Source organism: Crinia signifera, chromosome 5 (assembly GCF_055691185.1).
Source record: "Crinia signifera chromosome 5, ASM5569118v1, whole genome shotgun sequence".
NCBI classification, from domain to species: domain Eukaryota; kingdom Metazoa; phylum Chordata; class Amphibia; order Anura; family Myobatrachidae; genus Crinia; species Crinia signifera.
In genome coordinates, this window is record NC_139221.1 from 788,529 (window position 1) to 802,394 (window position 13,866).

General features: G+C 45.2%; 1 protein-coding gene across 4 annotated transcripts in view; it reads left to right on the plus strand.

Annotated features, from left to right (window-relative positions):
- Nucleotides 1-13,866, plus strand: part of LOC146079840 (sphingomyelin phosphodiesterase 5-like) — a 133,851-nt gene that overhangs the window by 24,091 nt on the left and 95,894 nt on the right. For all 4 annotated transcript variants that reach the window (XR_014474755.1, XM_083186478.1, XM_083186479.1 and 1 more), the window contains exon 3: nt 3,377-3,452. Coding sequence is in view for 3 of the 4 variants with exons in the window: in XM_083186478.1 (XP_083042604.1) it covers nt 3,377-3,452 (76 nt within the window). In the remaining variant the exon portion in view is untranslated. The remainder of the gene's footprint in view (nt 1-3,376; nt 3,453-13,866) is intronic.

A 13,866-nucleotide genomic window follows, 5' to 3' on the forward strand; every position in this document is an offset into this window, starting at 1 on the left:
GGAAGAACAGACCCCATATCTAATAGGTCGAATGACACACAGGAATAGCGGGCTGGATTGAATACATCCCCAAAGTCAGTGTTTCGTCAGTAACTTGCTTTACAATTCTTCAACCTCCAGTCCAGAATCCACATGTGTTGCCTGTTTTTATACTCTTGTAGTCCAGCAGCGCTGCGCAGAGGCCCTGCGGGGATCGTTTTATCAGTGGCCAGACATGGTCTGCCTGTTCACAGCCTTTGATTGCTCAGTGGGGCAGGCTGAGAAGGCTGCTGAGAGCAGGGCCGGTGTGTGGCAGGGGGGCTGAGCGTCAAGGAGGCTAACAAAGCGGCTCAGCAGGTGGCTAAGAGGCTGGGGCCTTTGCACATGGATGAGCGGCCAGGGAGCTGTGCAGTCAGATGCACAGCTTTGTGGCTGGTGGGCTGAGCAGGTGGACAGTGATGGCGCAACCAGTGGCTGGACCTGGAAATGTCTGTGCATGCGAAGAGCCCCTGGTTTGTTGTGGGGGGGTGTTTTGGGAGGATATGAGCATGCAGCTGAGCGACCAGGAGGCTGTGCGGCCGGAGGGCTGAATGGGAAGCTGAGGGCTGATCAGGTTGCTTGGGGAGCTAAACAGTCAGAGGGCAGTGCAGGCGGCTGAGGGGGTATGAGCCGGGGGCTGAGCAACAGGAGGGATGACTGATCGGGCGGGCGGCTGAGCAGACATGCAAGTAAATCACTGCTGGAGCCATTCCTTGGGGCCCCTCAGATCGCTCGGGTCAGTTGTCCCCTTTGACCCCCCCCCCCTGTTGCCGGGCCTGACAATAGGGTAAAATATGACAATAAAGGTTCCTTTCTTGGACTCTGGAAAGCATTGGGTGCATTGAGCAATGATGGAGTGTTCTCATCCGGACATGTGTAACATAGAAAGCCTTCCCAGGGCGTGTGATTCATAGAAAGTGATAACGCATAGTTATATATAATTTCTTTATAACCCTTAAATATAATGGCAAATGCTGAAATAATTGCACACCAACACAAACTTGTATGAAAATGCTTTACTTGTAATATAGCTTGATTATAGGGATTTGCAAATGCAGACTAACACAAGAAACATAAAATTGATTAGCTCAAATCAAAATGGAAACCTATCAAAGACAGTGATCAGCCATTAAACCTCATTCATAGTTACCTCCAGCCCCCGTGCTTGCCTATTCTTCCTCAACTGCCTGCCCCTCCCTTCTCTAGCTCTGATATTTAAACCTTACTCACATGAAGTAATTCATCTTAAGCATTGAGTCTTATTGGCAAGCTTTCCCTTCACTCAGACTGTCATCATTCACCCAACACCCACCTTCCTTGTTACTAGGGAAAGATTCAGTAGCCTTGGGGTCTACGCATGTGTGGCCCTGTTCTCATATTGTTGACAAGTTTGTGGAGACTAGCTGGCTGTCCTCATTCTCTGTACTGTCAACATTGCATTCTTAAACTTCTAAAATAAAAAAAACTATTCTCTATAAGAAATCACTTCTCCAGCACTGTTCTGAATCTTCAGCCATTTTTAATGTTTTTATGCAAGTCATAGTTGACAAAATGGTTGCTGCTTCTGACAAACACCTGCTGCTTAGCGCAAAGGGTAGGCCTCATATGCCGTGGCTAGTACCTTGTGCAACAAGCTAACGCCATCTGCAGCAATAATAACCGTTTTTAAGAAAACAGAGTGTAATAAAAGCATAGAATTATTGATGCGTTAATTTCTGTTTTAACAGCCTTCCCAGGGCTTGTGTAACATAGAAAGCCACCCCAAGGTCGTGGGTGACACAGAAAGCCTTCCCAGCGCGTGTGTGACACAGAAAGCCTTCCCAGCGCGTGTGTGACACAGAAAGCCTTCCCAGCGCGTGTGTGACACAGAAAGCCTTCCCAGCGCGTGTGTGACACAGAAAGCCTTCCCAGCGCGTGTGTGACACAGAAAGCCTTCCCAGCGCGTGTGTGACACAGAAAGCCTTCCCAGCGCGTGTGTGACACAGAAAGCCTTCCCAGCGCGTGTGTGACACAGAAAGCCTTCCCAGCGCGTGTGTGACACATAGAAAGCCTTCCCAGGAGGTGTGTGACGCAGAAGGCGTTCCCAGGAGGTGTGCGACGCAGAAGGCGTTCCCAGGAGGTGTGCGACGCAGAAGGCGTTCCCAGGTCGTTTGCCCAATATGCTTGCTCCTAATAGAGATGTTGCTGGGGCAGAGTACAGCAGAAAGTCAGACAAGTTTGTTATTTCAAAGAAAACCAAAATAGGTGATATTGCCTATAGCAACCACTCAGATCTATCTATCATCTCTCTATTGCATCTTATAAAATGATAGACAGGGTCTAATTGGGTGTTATGTACTAGAAAACGTACCCCTTAGTAATTAAGTACATGGGTTTTGCGTCATTAAAAAAAACTTTCATGATGGAGAAATTGCACAAAGAATCCGGGACAAGCTGGTCTTCTTGTTCCCCAGTGATGTCATTGGTGGCGTATATGAGCCCAGTACTGATCTGTCCCAGTCACAAGGCTTCATTGCTGGAAATGGTCCTATGGAATTGTGACCGAGAAGAGTCATTGGTCACTATTCAATTACCTCTGATCAGTGATCTGGGGTAATTCTATCAATGGGGGCCATTCCATTAGCCCCGGTAAGCCAGCACGTGCCACTACTTTATTAGGGGGTTTGTTTCATCTGCAACCGGCAGGGGAGGCAAAATCCCCCAAAATGGCCATGTTTGCAAAACTAAAACACACAGGCTTCACTGAAACCAGTGTTTTCGGACAAAACATTTTTTTTTTCTCGGCCATCCGCTTGAAATAGGCTGAATGAAAAAAACAAACAACCGGTGAAACATTGGGAAAATACACCCAGTGAATTTTCACCTGTAATTGAATACCTGCCAAAGTGTGATGGGTAACACACCGTGACGTATATGGGAGTAACAAATACGCACGGAAGAGGCTTCTGGATAGAAAGGGTTAAGTCTATGTTGCTCATACTGCATTTTGATTTCTATGATTACTAATGCTACACTAGGTCTGTGTCCGAGACATTGGATAGGTATTATTTGCGCTTGGAATAAGGTTTGTATCCATATGATTATAGGCCTGCGGCCGTCCGTTGGAGCCACTTCCTAATTATGCTCTATTACATTACACTGTAGGGCCCCTATACTGATCATATCACTATTATATATCATGGGAGATGGGTTAGGTCTGTGTATGAGTTTTACACAAAGTACCGTGCAGTAAATACACTCAAAAATGAAACCTACAACTTGGTGGTAAATCTGTTCAGTGTAAAGGCATGTCTGCGTCATGTCAGAGGATGGTTCTTTATTGTCGCTCTCCTGATTCTTTCTTGTCTTATATTTCCAGGTTCACGTTGGACTCACAGAACAGAAGCTAAGGATTGTGGGATATATAAACTGCACTCACTTGCATGCTCCTGAGAGTAAGTTTCAACATCTAATTTTCTTTATGGAACCCGATAGCTGACCTTGGCCCCTCATTGTATCCTGTCCTCAGGCCTACATGGGGCTGATGTCTGTTCTCTGGGAATGAGCTGTAGGATAAGGTGTGGGATTGGGTTATTGTAATGGTCTTACATACAGGAGGCAGGAGGAGTGGGGCAGGAGAGGAGAAGCTGTCCCTGTCAGATAGGAGGAGTGGGGAAGCTGGCCCTTCAGACAGGAGGAGTGGGACAGGAGAGGAGAAGCAGGCCCCATCAGACAGGAGGAGTGGGGAAGCTGCCCCGTCAGAGAGGAGAAGGTCCGGTGACATGGGGCCAGCGGAGTAGTATATAGGTCAGGTGACATGGGGCCAGTGTAGTGGGTAGGTCAGGTAACATGGGGCAAGCAGAGTAGTGTGTAGGTCAGGTGACATGGGGCCAGTGGAGAAGTGCTTAGGTCAGGTGACATGGGGCCAGCGGAGTAGTGGGTAGGTCAGGTGACATGGGGCCAGCGGAGTAGTGGGTAGGTCAGGTGACATGGGGCCAGCGGAGTAGTGGGTAGGTCAGGTGACATGGGGCCAGCGGAGTAGTGGGTAGGTCAGGTGACATGGGGCCAGTGTAGTGGGTAGGTCCGGTGACTTGGGGCAAACGGAGTAGTGGGTAGGTCAGGTGACTTGTGGCCAGCTGAGTAGTGGGTATATAGTTACATAGTAGGTGAGGCTGAATAAAGACTTGCGTCCATCTAGTTCAATCTATGTTTATAGTAGCTAATCCCTTGTTGTATAGTATGTTCTGATATTTTAAAGGCAGATTGTTACTTATTCATACCCGTGGATGTTTTTAACCAATAAATGTTTATCCAACCTTATTTTAAACGTATTTATAGTGTCTGCCGACACCACTTCTTCAGGAAGAGAGTTCCAAAGTTTGACTGTTCTGACTGTAAAGAAATTTTTTCTTCTAGATGAACAAAATCTTTTTTCTTCTAATCTAAACTCGTGCCCTCTCGTCCTAGATTCCTGTCTAGCAGAAAAAAGGGCGCTTGACAGTTCCTTATATTGGCCCCTGATATATTTGTACATGTTGAGCATATCCCCCCCCCTTAAACGTCTCTTCTCTAGTGTAAATAGTCCCAGCTTGCTTAATCTCTCCTCGTAGCTTAAAGTCTCCATTCCCCTAATAAGCTTAGTTGCTCTTCTTTGGATTTTTTCTAATTCTATGATGTCCTTTTTATAGTGTGGGGCCCAGAATTGTACTCCGTATTCGAGGTGCTGTCTAACCAATGATTTGTACAGAGGCATAATTACTTTTGAATCCCTAGTTTCCATGCCCCTTTTAATACATGCTAGAGTTTTATTGGCCTTTTTAGTTGCTATATTACATTGAGCACTACACCCTAGTTTGTTGTCTATTTGGACTCCTAGATCCTTTTCGTGTACTGAATTACCCAATTCATCTCCGCTTAGGTTATAACTAGCACACTGGTTATGTCTCCCAAGGTGCATGACCTTGCATTTGTCCACATTGAACCTCATCTTCCACTTTTTTTGCCCACTTGTCTAGATTGTCAAGATCATTTTGAAGCGTGGTGACATCTTCTGATGATTTAATAACTCTGCTCAGTTTTGTATCGTCCACAAAGATGGATACATTGCTGAGTAACTCTATCCCAATATCGTTAATAAAAATGTTAAACAAAATGGGCCCTAGAACCGAACCCTGTGGCACACCACTTAGTACTGGTATCATATTTGAAACTGCACTGTTCACAACCACCCTTTGTTCTCTATTACACAGCCAGTTCCCTACCCATCTGCAGATATTTGCCCCTAATCCCAGGTCCTCCATTTTATTTATCAACCTCTTGTGTGGTACGGTGTCGAAGGCTTTAGCAAAATCTAGGAAAATCACATCTACAGCATTTCCATTATCAAGGTTTTTGCTAACCTCTTCATAGAAACCAAGTAGATTAGTTTGGCATGAACGATTTTTCACGAACCCATGCTGGTTATAACTGAGTAAACTATGAAGGTCTAAATATTCCTGGATCCCATCTCTTAAAAATCCTTCAAATAGTTTACCCACTATTGATGTTAAACTAACAGGTCTGTAATTAGCGGGATCCTCCTTTTTTCCTTTTTTGAATAATGGCACTACCTCTGCTATTCTCCTCCAGTCTTTTGGTACCTTTCCTGATGATAGTGAATTATTGAAGATATAATGTAGAGGGGAAGCTAATTCCTCCCTTAATTCCATTAGTACCCTAGGATGAATCCCATCGGGCCCAGGTGAGTTATTTGTTTTGATTTTGCTGAGCCTCAATATTATTTCCTCGGTAGAGAAATCAATATTGAGGTCTGGCTTGTTCATCCCATTTGTGGTGTGTGCATTCCACAGTCTGCTCTCCCTTAGTAAACACTGAGAAGAACTCATGTAACAGTTTTGCTTTTCCCTTATCCTCCGTAAAACTTTTTGCAGTGATATCGGTTAGTGGGCCTATGTTGTCCTTAATTATACGTTTACTATTTATGTATTTGAAAAACTTCTTGGGGTTAGTTTTGCTTTCAGTGGCTATGCGCTCTTCATAATCCCTTTTAGCTACTTTGATTGCCCCTTTGCAAATTTTGTTTGATTCTTTATAATTGGTGAACGCCTCCTCATTTAAGTTATTTTTATAGAATTTAAATGCTCTTGTTTTATAGTTGATTGCTGACCTAACTTTTTTGTCCAACCATGGTGGCTTTTTTTTTTTATTGAATTTACCCTTATTTACTTAAGAAATGTATTTAATAATTAATGATTCCAGTAAATTTTTTAGAGTATCCCACATTTCCTCAGCATTTTTCCCCTCAAAAACAGTTTCCCACACAATTCTTTTTAGGGCTTCTCTGAATATTTCAAAGTTTAACTTTTCTGAAGTTTAGTATTTTTGCCGATCCTTTATGATGTAATTTACTGAAGTTGATTTCCAGTGAAACCATATTGTGGTCACTGTTCCCTAGATGTTCAATTACTTTTGTGTTTGAGACTAGATCTATGTTATTTGTTAATACCAATTCCAATAATGCCTTATTACGAGTTGGAGCTTCTACCGTTTGTGTGATAAACTGGTCTTTAAGTAAACTTAGGAACCCACTGCTTCTTGCCGTTACGTTTTTCCAATCAATATCAGGTAAATTAAAATCCCCAATAATTAATACCTGACCCTGATCTGATGATTGTTTGATTTGGTTTAAAAGAAGAGACTCGTCCCTTTCGTTTATGTTCGGAGGTCTATAGCATACCCCTATTAAAATTTTATTAGGTTTTTTTGTTATTGTCGGTTATCTCTGCCCACACAGCCTCAATGTAATCTTCCTCTGTACCTGTGCTCATTTCTTTCTCACACGATGTTAAGTTATTTTTTACATATAGGCACACACCCCCGCCCTTTCTATTTTCCCTATCTTTTCTGTAGAGTAGAAAGCATCCCTCCATGCTTAGGTCAGGTGACTTGGGGCCAGTAGAGTAGTGGGTAGGTCAGGTGACTTGGGGCCAGCGGAGTAGTGGGTAGGTCAGGTGACATGGGGCCAGTGTAGTGGGTAGGTCAGGTGACATGGGGCCAGTGTAGTGGGTAGGTCAGGTGACATGGGGCCAGTGTAGTGGGTAGGTCAGGTGGCATGGGGCCAGCGGAGTAGTGGGTAGGTCAGGTGGCATGAGGCCAGTGGAGTAGTGTGTAGGTCAGGTGATATGGGGCCAGTGTAGTGGGTAGGTCAGTTGACTTGGGGCCAGCGGAGTAGTGGGGGTACTTGTGTAGTTTCACAGCGCCACCGCGCGCACAGTCTCTCATGAAACTTGGCAGCTTGCCAGACTCTGTGTTTACTGAGCGCGTGCCGCTCTAGATGTAATGTACGTTATCAGCATAGCGCTGGCGGCAGCAGCAGCGCGCGCTGCCAGGTCATTGTGGGTACTTATAGTTCCACAGTGGACACCCCGGCACACCGCTAACGAATGGGGCTTCACCCCGGCACACCGCTATCAAAGGGGGTGTCCCAAATACAGACGCTAAAATTTAGACGCTAAAGCATCTGAATCTAGACTCCCTGCAAACCGCAAAGAAGGGGGCACCTGAATTTAGACACTAAAGCATCTAGATTTAGTAGGGTGTAGGGGTACATAGGGGTACACTATTAAACCTGTTCACAATGACACTAGTCGACGTAACAGCTGTTGACCTTGTTAATTCCACTATCCACACCACCCCGTAGCGTGGCGAGCGGCGGCAGTACGCATCCTACGACCTTTTCATACCCCCACTATCCACGTCGGCGTGGAGTTGATTTTATATAGTGTGGCGAGCGCACGCGCATAACTTCACAGGTATACGCATCCCCTCGCGGGGCTCGCTGCGCTCGCCACGCTTTGGGCTCGGTGGCCCGCTGTGATCGCCACACTTTATAAAATCAACTCCACGCCAACGTGGATAGTGGGGGTATGAAAAGGTCGTAGGACGCATACTGCCGCCGCTCGCCACGCTTCGGGGTGGCGTGGATAGTGGAATTAACAAGGCCGACAGCTGTTACGTCAACTAGTGTCATTGTGAACAGGTTTAATAGTGTTTTGCACAGTGCACCCCTATGTACCCCTACACCCTACTAAATCTACATGCTTTAGCGTCTAAATTCAGGTGCCCCCTTCTTTGCGGTTTGCAGGGAGTCTGGATTCAGACGCTTTAGCGTCTAAATTTTAGCGTCTGTATTTGGGACACCCCCTTTGATAGCGGTGTGCCGGGGTGAAGCCCCGCTCGTTAGCGGTGTGCCGGGGTGTCCACTGTGGAACTACATGTACCACAATGACCTGTCAGTGCTGGGCAGTGTGCGCTGCTGCTGCCAGCGCTATGCTGATAATGTACATTACATCTAGAGCCAACCTGCAAGAATTGATCAAAGACATTTTGACTGGTGCTTTGGCTCCACCCCCCCCCCCCCCCCCCCTCAAGCCGGCCAGTGTCCGCCCACCTCGGTACATGATTTTTTACTCTGTGTAAAGTGGATTGATGCCAATATTTGATGTGATTTATATTGCGGTGAGATTTACCACCTACTTTGGTATGTGGTGTCAGATAAGAAAAAAATAAATATTTTTTTATTTAAAAAGATATTGCACTATAGGAGCGCCCCTTCTTCTCTTGTATGTGTGTATGTATGTATGTATGTATGTGTATATCTATCTATGTTTTATACGCAGTGCGAGGGAGAGGGGGAAGGGGGGTCTTTTCACAAGTATAAGTTCATCCCAGTTGCTGTTGCCTGTGATGGAGTTTTGTGCCTCCTTTAAAAAATTATATTAAAATAAATACAGGTTGAGTATCCCTTATCCAAAATGGTCGGGACCAGAAGAATTTTGGATAATGGATTATTCCGTATTTCAGAATATTTTTATATTTCAATGATGTATCTGGAGGTATCTTGCATTTATGTTGTACAACCACATCAAACACATGAAATACACACACACACACACACACACACACACACACACACACACACACACACACACACACACACACACATATATATTTTATTTGTGCATAAAACAAGGTTTCAGAACATGAAACAAACTTTGTATCATCTCAGCTACTGAATGTGAGTGCCAAGCAACCATTTTCTTGCAGATATTTAGTGCCAGTTAAATGCCAGTTAAAAGCGAAAGATCCACCTTTCTTCAAGCAACAGTAGGCGCTTAACCCTATCACCACCACGAGGGGAGATCTTAATGTGATCTATCATAAAGTACTTAAGTGGTGACAGTGTGTCCTTTAAGCTTAAAATGACGTGCAGCAGGCTGGTCAATCTCTCTGCCCGCTAGAGAACGATTGATCGCCGACCTGTGCTGCGCCATTCTCTCTATAAGAACGTGAGGTCTGGCCCACATGGGCACACAATTATGTAGACCACAAATGTGGATTTGCATGTCAGAATATGACGAATGTCCTATTCCTTATCAAGGTGTGGATGCTTCAATTTTTTACACGGAACAATGTGCCGACAGGTAGCATAGTCATAACAGCTGTAGCAACCAGGTGGCTTAGTATAAATGTTGGGAGCACGTGGCATGCCACACCCAGTAATGTCAGTTTTCACAGATTTAAACACAGGCAAATCTGCATCGGACTTGACAATGGGCCACAAGGCCCTAGAAGCATAATCAAACACAGGACTAGCCACTGAAAATGTACTGGTCCATGGAAGGACATCAGTACTAGTTATTTTCTTAGGAACCAGCAGATCAGACCTAGATAAGGAAACACCTTATTCTTCTGTTCCACAAGGATAGCTGGGTCATAACCCCTGGCTATGAATTTGCTAATGAGCTTATCCAGGCTATCAGGAATTTTGATTGGGTCACTAATAATGCGAGTCACCCTCCTCATCTGCAATAAGGGATCGTGGGCTGGTGGATGGTGGCTTGACACCATCAAAAAAGTATTTCTCTCAACATCTTTAGACTACACATCAGTACAGATAATATTATTCACAATGGAAACTGACACATCCAAGACATTTGTTTGGAGGGAAAAGATGGATGGGGAAGTGGACCAGTGCACAGGTTTTAGGTTAAAGTATAGAATTTCAAAAGACCGTTTATAGTAATTCCACAAATGGTCCATCACAAAAGAGGATACATAGCCTCCTTTAAACAGTAGTTGTACGTGGAGGTGCACCCTTGTGGGTAAATTACGTGTTTAACAAGAAGGAGAAAAAAAGACTCTCTTTTTTTTTTTGTTTGTTGTAGGACTCTTTAATGAAGATTACGTATTCCTTATCAGTAGATCATAATATCGTGAGATATGATGTAATGAGAATCTGAGGTGGGGTATAATCAAGAGCAAACTAGGTTAAGGCCTCTCCTTTCGGGCCTCTTCTGGATTTGAATCAACAGTTGGGATTAGATACTAGTAACACAATGTTGTGGGGAAAGAAATACAGATGAGCCGGGCTCCCTCTTGCTGGCGAATCGCCAGACTGTCTCCGCTGGCGATCCGCCAGCAGCCCGGCGCTCCATCTGACTGAGACGTGCGTGCGTCTCACGCGCGTCTCAGTTTCTGGGCGGCGGGGCGACAGGAACCCTGTCCGTCTCCGCTTCAGGGAGACGGACAGGGTTAGGGGAGGCGGCGGGGGGGGGGAGCGGGGACCCGGGGGAAGCGCCGTCGGAAGGGGACGCGCGCGCATCTCGTGCGCGGGCGTCCCCTTTCGCAGAGCAGATGGCGGATGGCGATTCTGCCGCCATACCCTGCAAAGACAAGGCCGGCTCCATCTGTAGTATTCCATGAGTATTGTAAAGATATAAAATGTAACTTTTTAAGCCTTAAAATGAATACTTCACAGACGGTTTTAGACATTGGCACACATGTAAACAAACAACTAGGAAGAACATACGATGAGAAATATACTTTTTGTTCTATAGTATATATTTTATGGTCCGTAAGCGATATCACAAAGTTTTTTGTGAGGGCACTTGCTCCTCACCAAGACAAAGGCAGAAAGAATTAAATTGTTTCTAAATCAAGTTATCCCTCTGCTTGTATGAGAGGAAACTTAGTATCTGGGTGAGATTGTTAGTATACAATGTATCAGACTGTGGTTCCCAAACTGTGTGCCTAGGCTCCCTGGGGTGCCTCGGGGCACTTGCAGGGGTGCCTTGGATTAGTGGTCTAGAGGCAATTGAAATTATTTATGGTTAATGTAAAAGGCAAAAACATTGCTGGTGGGCTACCAATAATAAAATATGTTTACAAACAGAAGCTAATCCTGTCCCTAACCCATAAATAAACCCATGTATGACATACAAATCAATTTACAGAATAAGAAACTTTTGGACTAGGGGTGCCGTGAAAAAAATTCTGATGCTCTAGGGTGCCGTGATTTTAAAAAGTTTGGGAACCACTGACTGATGGTGTGTACACACGGTCAGATGTGCCTTAAGATGCGATCCACGATCCGATCCGATTTGCATACAAATCTGACTATATAGTGCAGATCTGCACTATATAGTCAAGGCAGACAAGACTTTCTGCCTTGCGATACGTGAACGCGCATCTGGATCGGGTTAAAACCCTTGCGATCTGTATCCGATCCGATGTTGACTATATCGTCAACTTCGGAAGGCAAATTGTACCGTGTGTACACACTATTAGAGTAAAACAATCTCGTCAAATGGTTTCAGATACACATTTTGGTACTTGTGTATTATCTGGGCTCCCATGTTAAATGCACCCCATTTTTTCATACCCCTACTATCCAACTACGCACAGAGTCGATTTTATATAGTGTAGCGAGCCACCGTGCCCGAAGCGTGGTGAGCGGACGCGGTCTCATAAGAAATTTTTAGAGAAGACAGTGCACTATGTCGCTAAGTGAGTTTGTCAAAATTTGTACCAGTGTTTGTTTAAGTAACCAGTGAAAATATTAAGCTTTAGATAAAGAGGAAGTTTATAAATCAGGCGTCGGAAATACGCCAGTCACATATTGCAGCAATTTATTTTTGTGATTTTTTTTTTTCAGCAGTAGCAGTTCCTGTATCTCTCTGAGACCGGGTACAAAATAATTTTATCTATAGGGTTAGAGGTAACAGTATTTCTCACTCCCGTAGAGAAAAAAAAAAGGGGGGGGGGGGGGGGGGAAGTTAAATAGGGGAAGAGGAAGCAAGGGAAGGAACAGAGAGAAAAAGTGTAAGGGTGAGAGAGAGATAAAGTTGTGGTCAAAGTCTCCCAAATGGATCAAGATAGGTGATCTCAAACCGACTTTATATACCTATAGTAAGAGGGGGGAGGGCGGGCCTGATAATTATAAGGAAGTCACCTTTCCTGTTTGACAGGGACCCCCAAACCCAATTGCCAGCTGCCACAGTATTAAAAAGTGGGTTTTTGTGCTGAGCTCTATCCTTGTATCTTACTGTGGTGCACTGAATAAGTTGGAAATTTGTATGTGGTAACAATATTTTACTTAATAAACAAAATAATAAAATTAATAACAAGTGATACATGTGCAAGTGCCTGGGTTCAATAAGTCGGAGATCGAGGTCTCCTAAGAGCCCGTCGTGCCAGACTCTGTGGGGGGCGGTCTCCTTATTACCCTGAAACCTTAAGAATAAAGTATTGTCCACTTATCCTCCTTTTATGGGGGAGAGATAAAGTACAAATCTGCAAGACTTCCGGTTCCGGCGGCTTGATGAGCAGCAGCTAGGAAAGCTGGCTCCGCTCTATCACCCGCCCTTATCACCCTTTATCACGGCATCATGCCTCGCAGAAAGACGCCAGCACCTCAGCATACCTTCAGCTGCAAACCCCGATCAGAGTGAGAGAAGCGCCCTGACATGCCCGGCGCTAAACCACGCAACCAGCGCGACAACAGCAGAAGAGACCGCGCGTCCAAGATGGCGCCAACCGGCAACTCCAGCGTGTCCCTGCCAGGATCACCCTCACACAGCACATGTGCCTCAGACGAGGATACCGCCGACGACACACAGTGCACCCCCGGGCTCTAGGTCCCTCCTCACCCATGCTCCCAAGCCCCGAAAATCGCCAGATCCTAACGCCCCAGTACTATATGGGGAGTTGGTAGAGGCAATGCGAATAGCAATGAAACCCCTTCTACAAGCCCAAACTGCAGACATCAACAAGCAGTTATCCCAATTACAGCAGAAAGTGTTGGAAACTGAGCAGATGGTGGGGGAGACCTTTGGGGAAGTGTGTGAGTTAAAACAAGCAATGGCAGACCACACTAAAACCATCCAGCAATTACAGAATAAGGTCCAAGACCTTGAAAACAGGTCTCGTCGGAATAACCTCCGTATAATAGGCCTCCCAGAAGCAGTAAGAGGCCAGGAACTGTACCATTTCATTAAACTCACACTCCCTTCCATGCTAAAAATCAATGATAGATGTGGGGACCTAGTGATTGAACGTGCACATAGACTGGGGCCTCAGAGGCAGCAAGAAGGAGCCAGACCACGTGCAGTCATTTTTAAGACACTGAATTACCTGCACAAAGAGCTATTTTGGTCAGCGTCTCGCACACTTAAAGACTTAACATGGGAAGGAAATAAAATCCTGCTATTTCAAGACTATTCAGCGGAACTGAGTAAGGCGAGGAAGGATTTCTCCCCAGTTTGCTCTGCTCTAATCCGCGATGGCCGCAAATTTGCACTGCTGTACCCGGCTCGCCTCAGAATCTTTGACGGTTCTTCATATAAGGACTTATGAATGTTTGTGATGCTGAGGAATATTTGAAAGAAGCCAATTTCCAACAACACAGCCCCAGAAACATGTCAGAATGTGACTAGACTAAGTTCAGTTCTTTCACCTGATTAAGACAAATTACATTTAACTCTACAGTTCAGGATTCCCCCACAAGAGGGACCCTCTCTACCACTATTC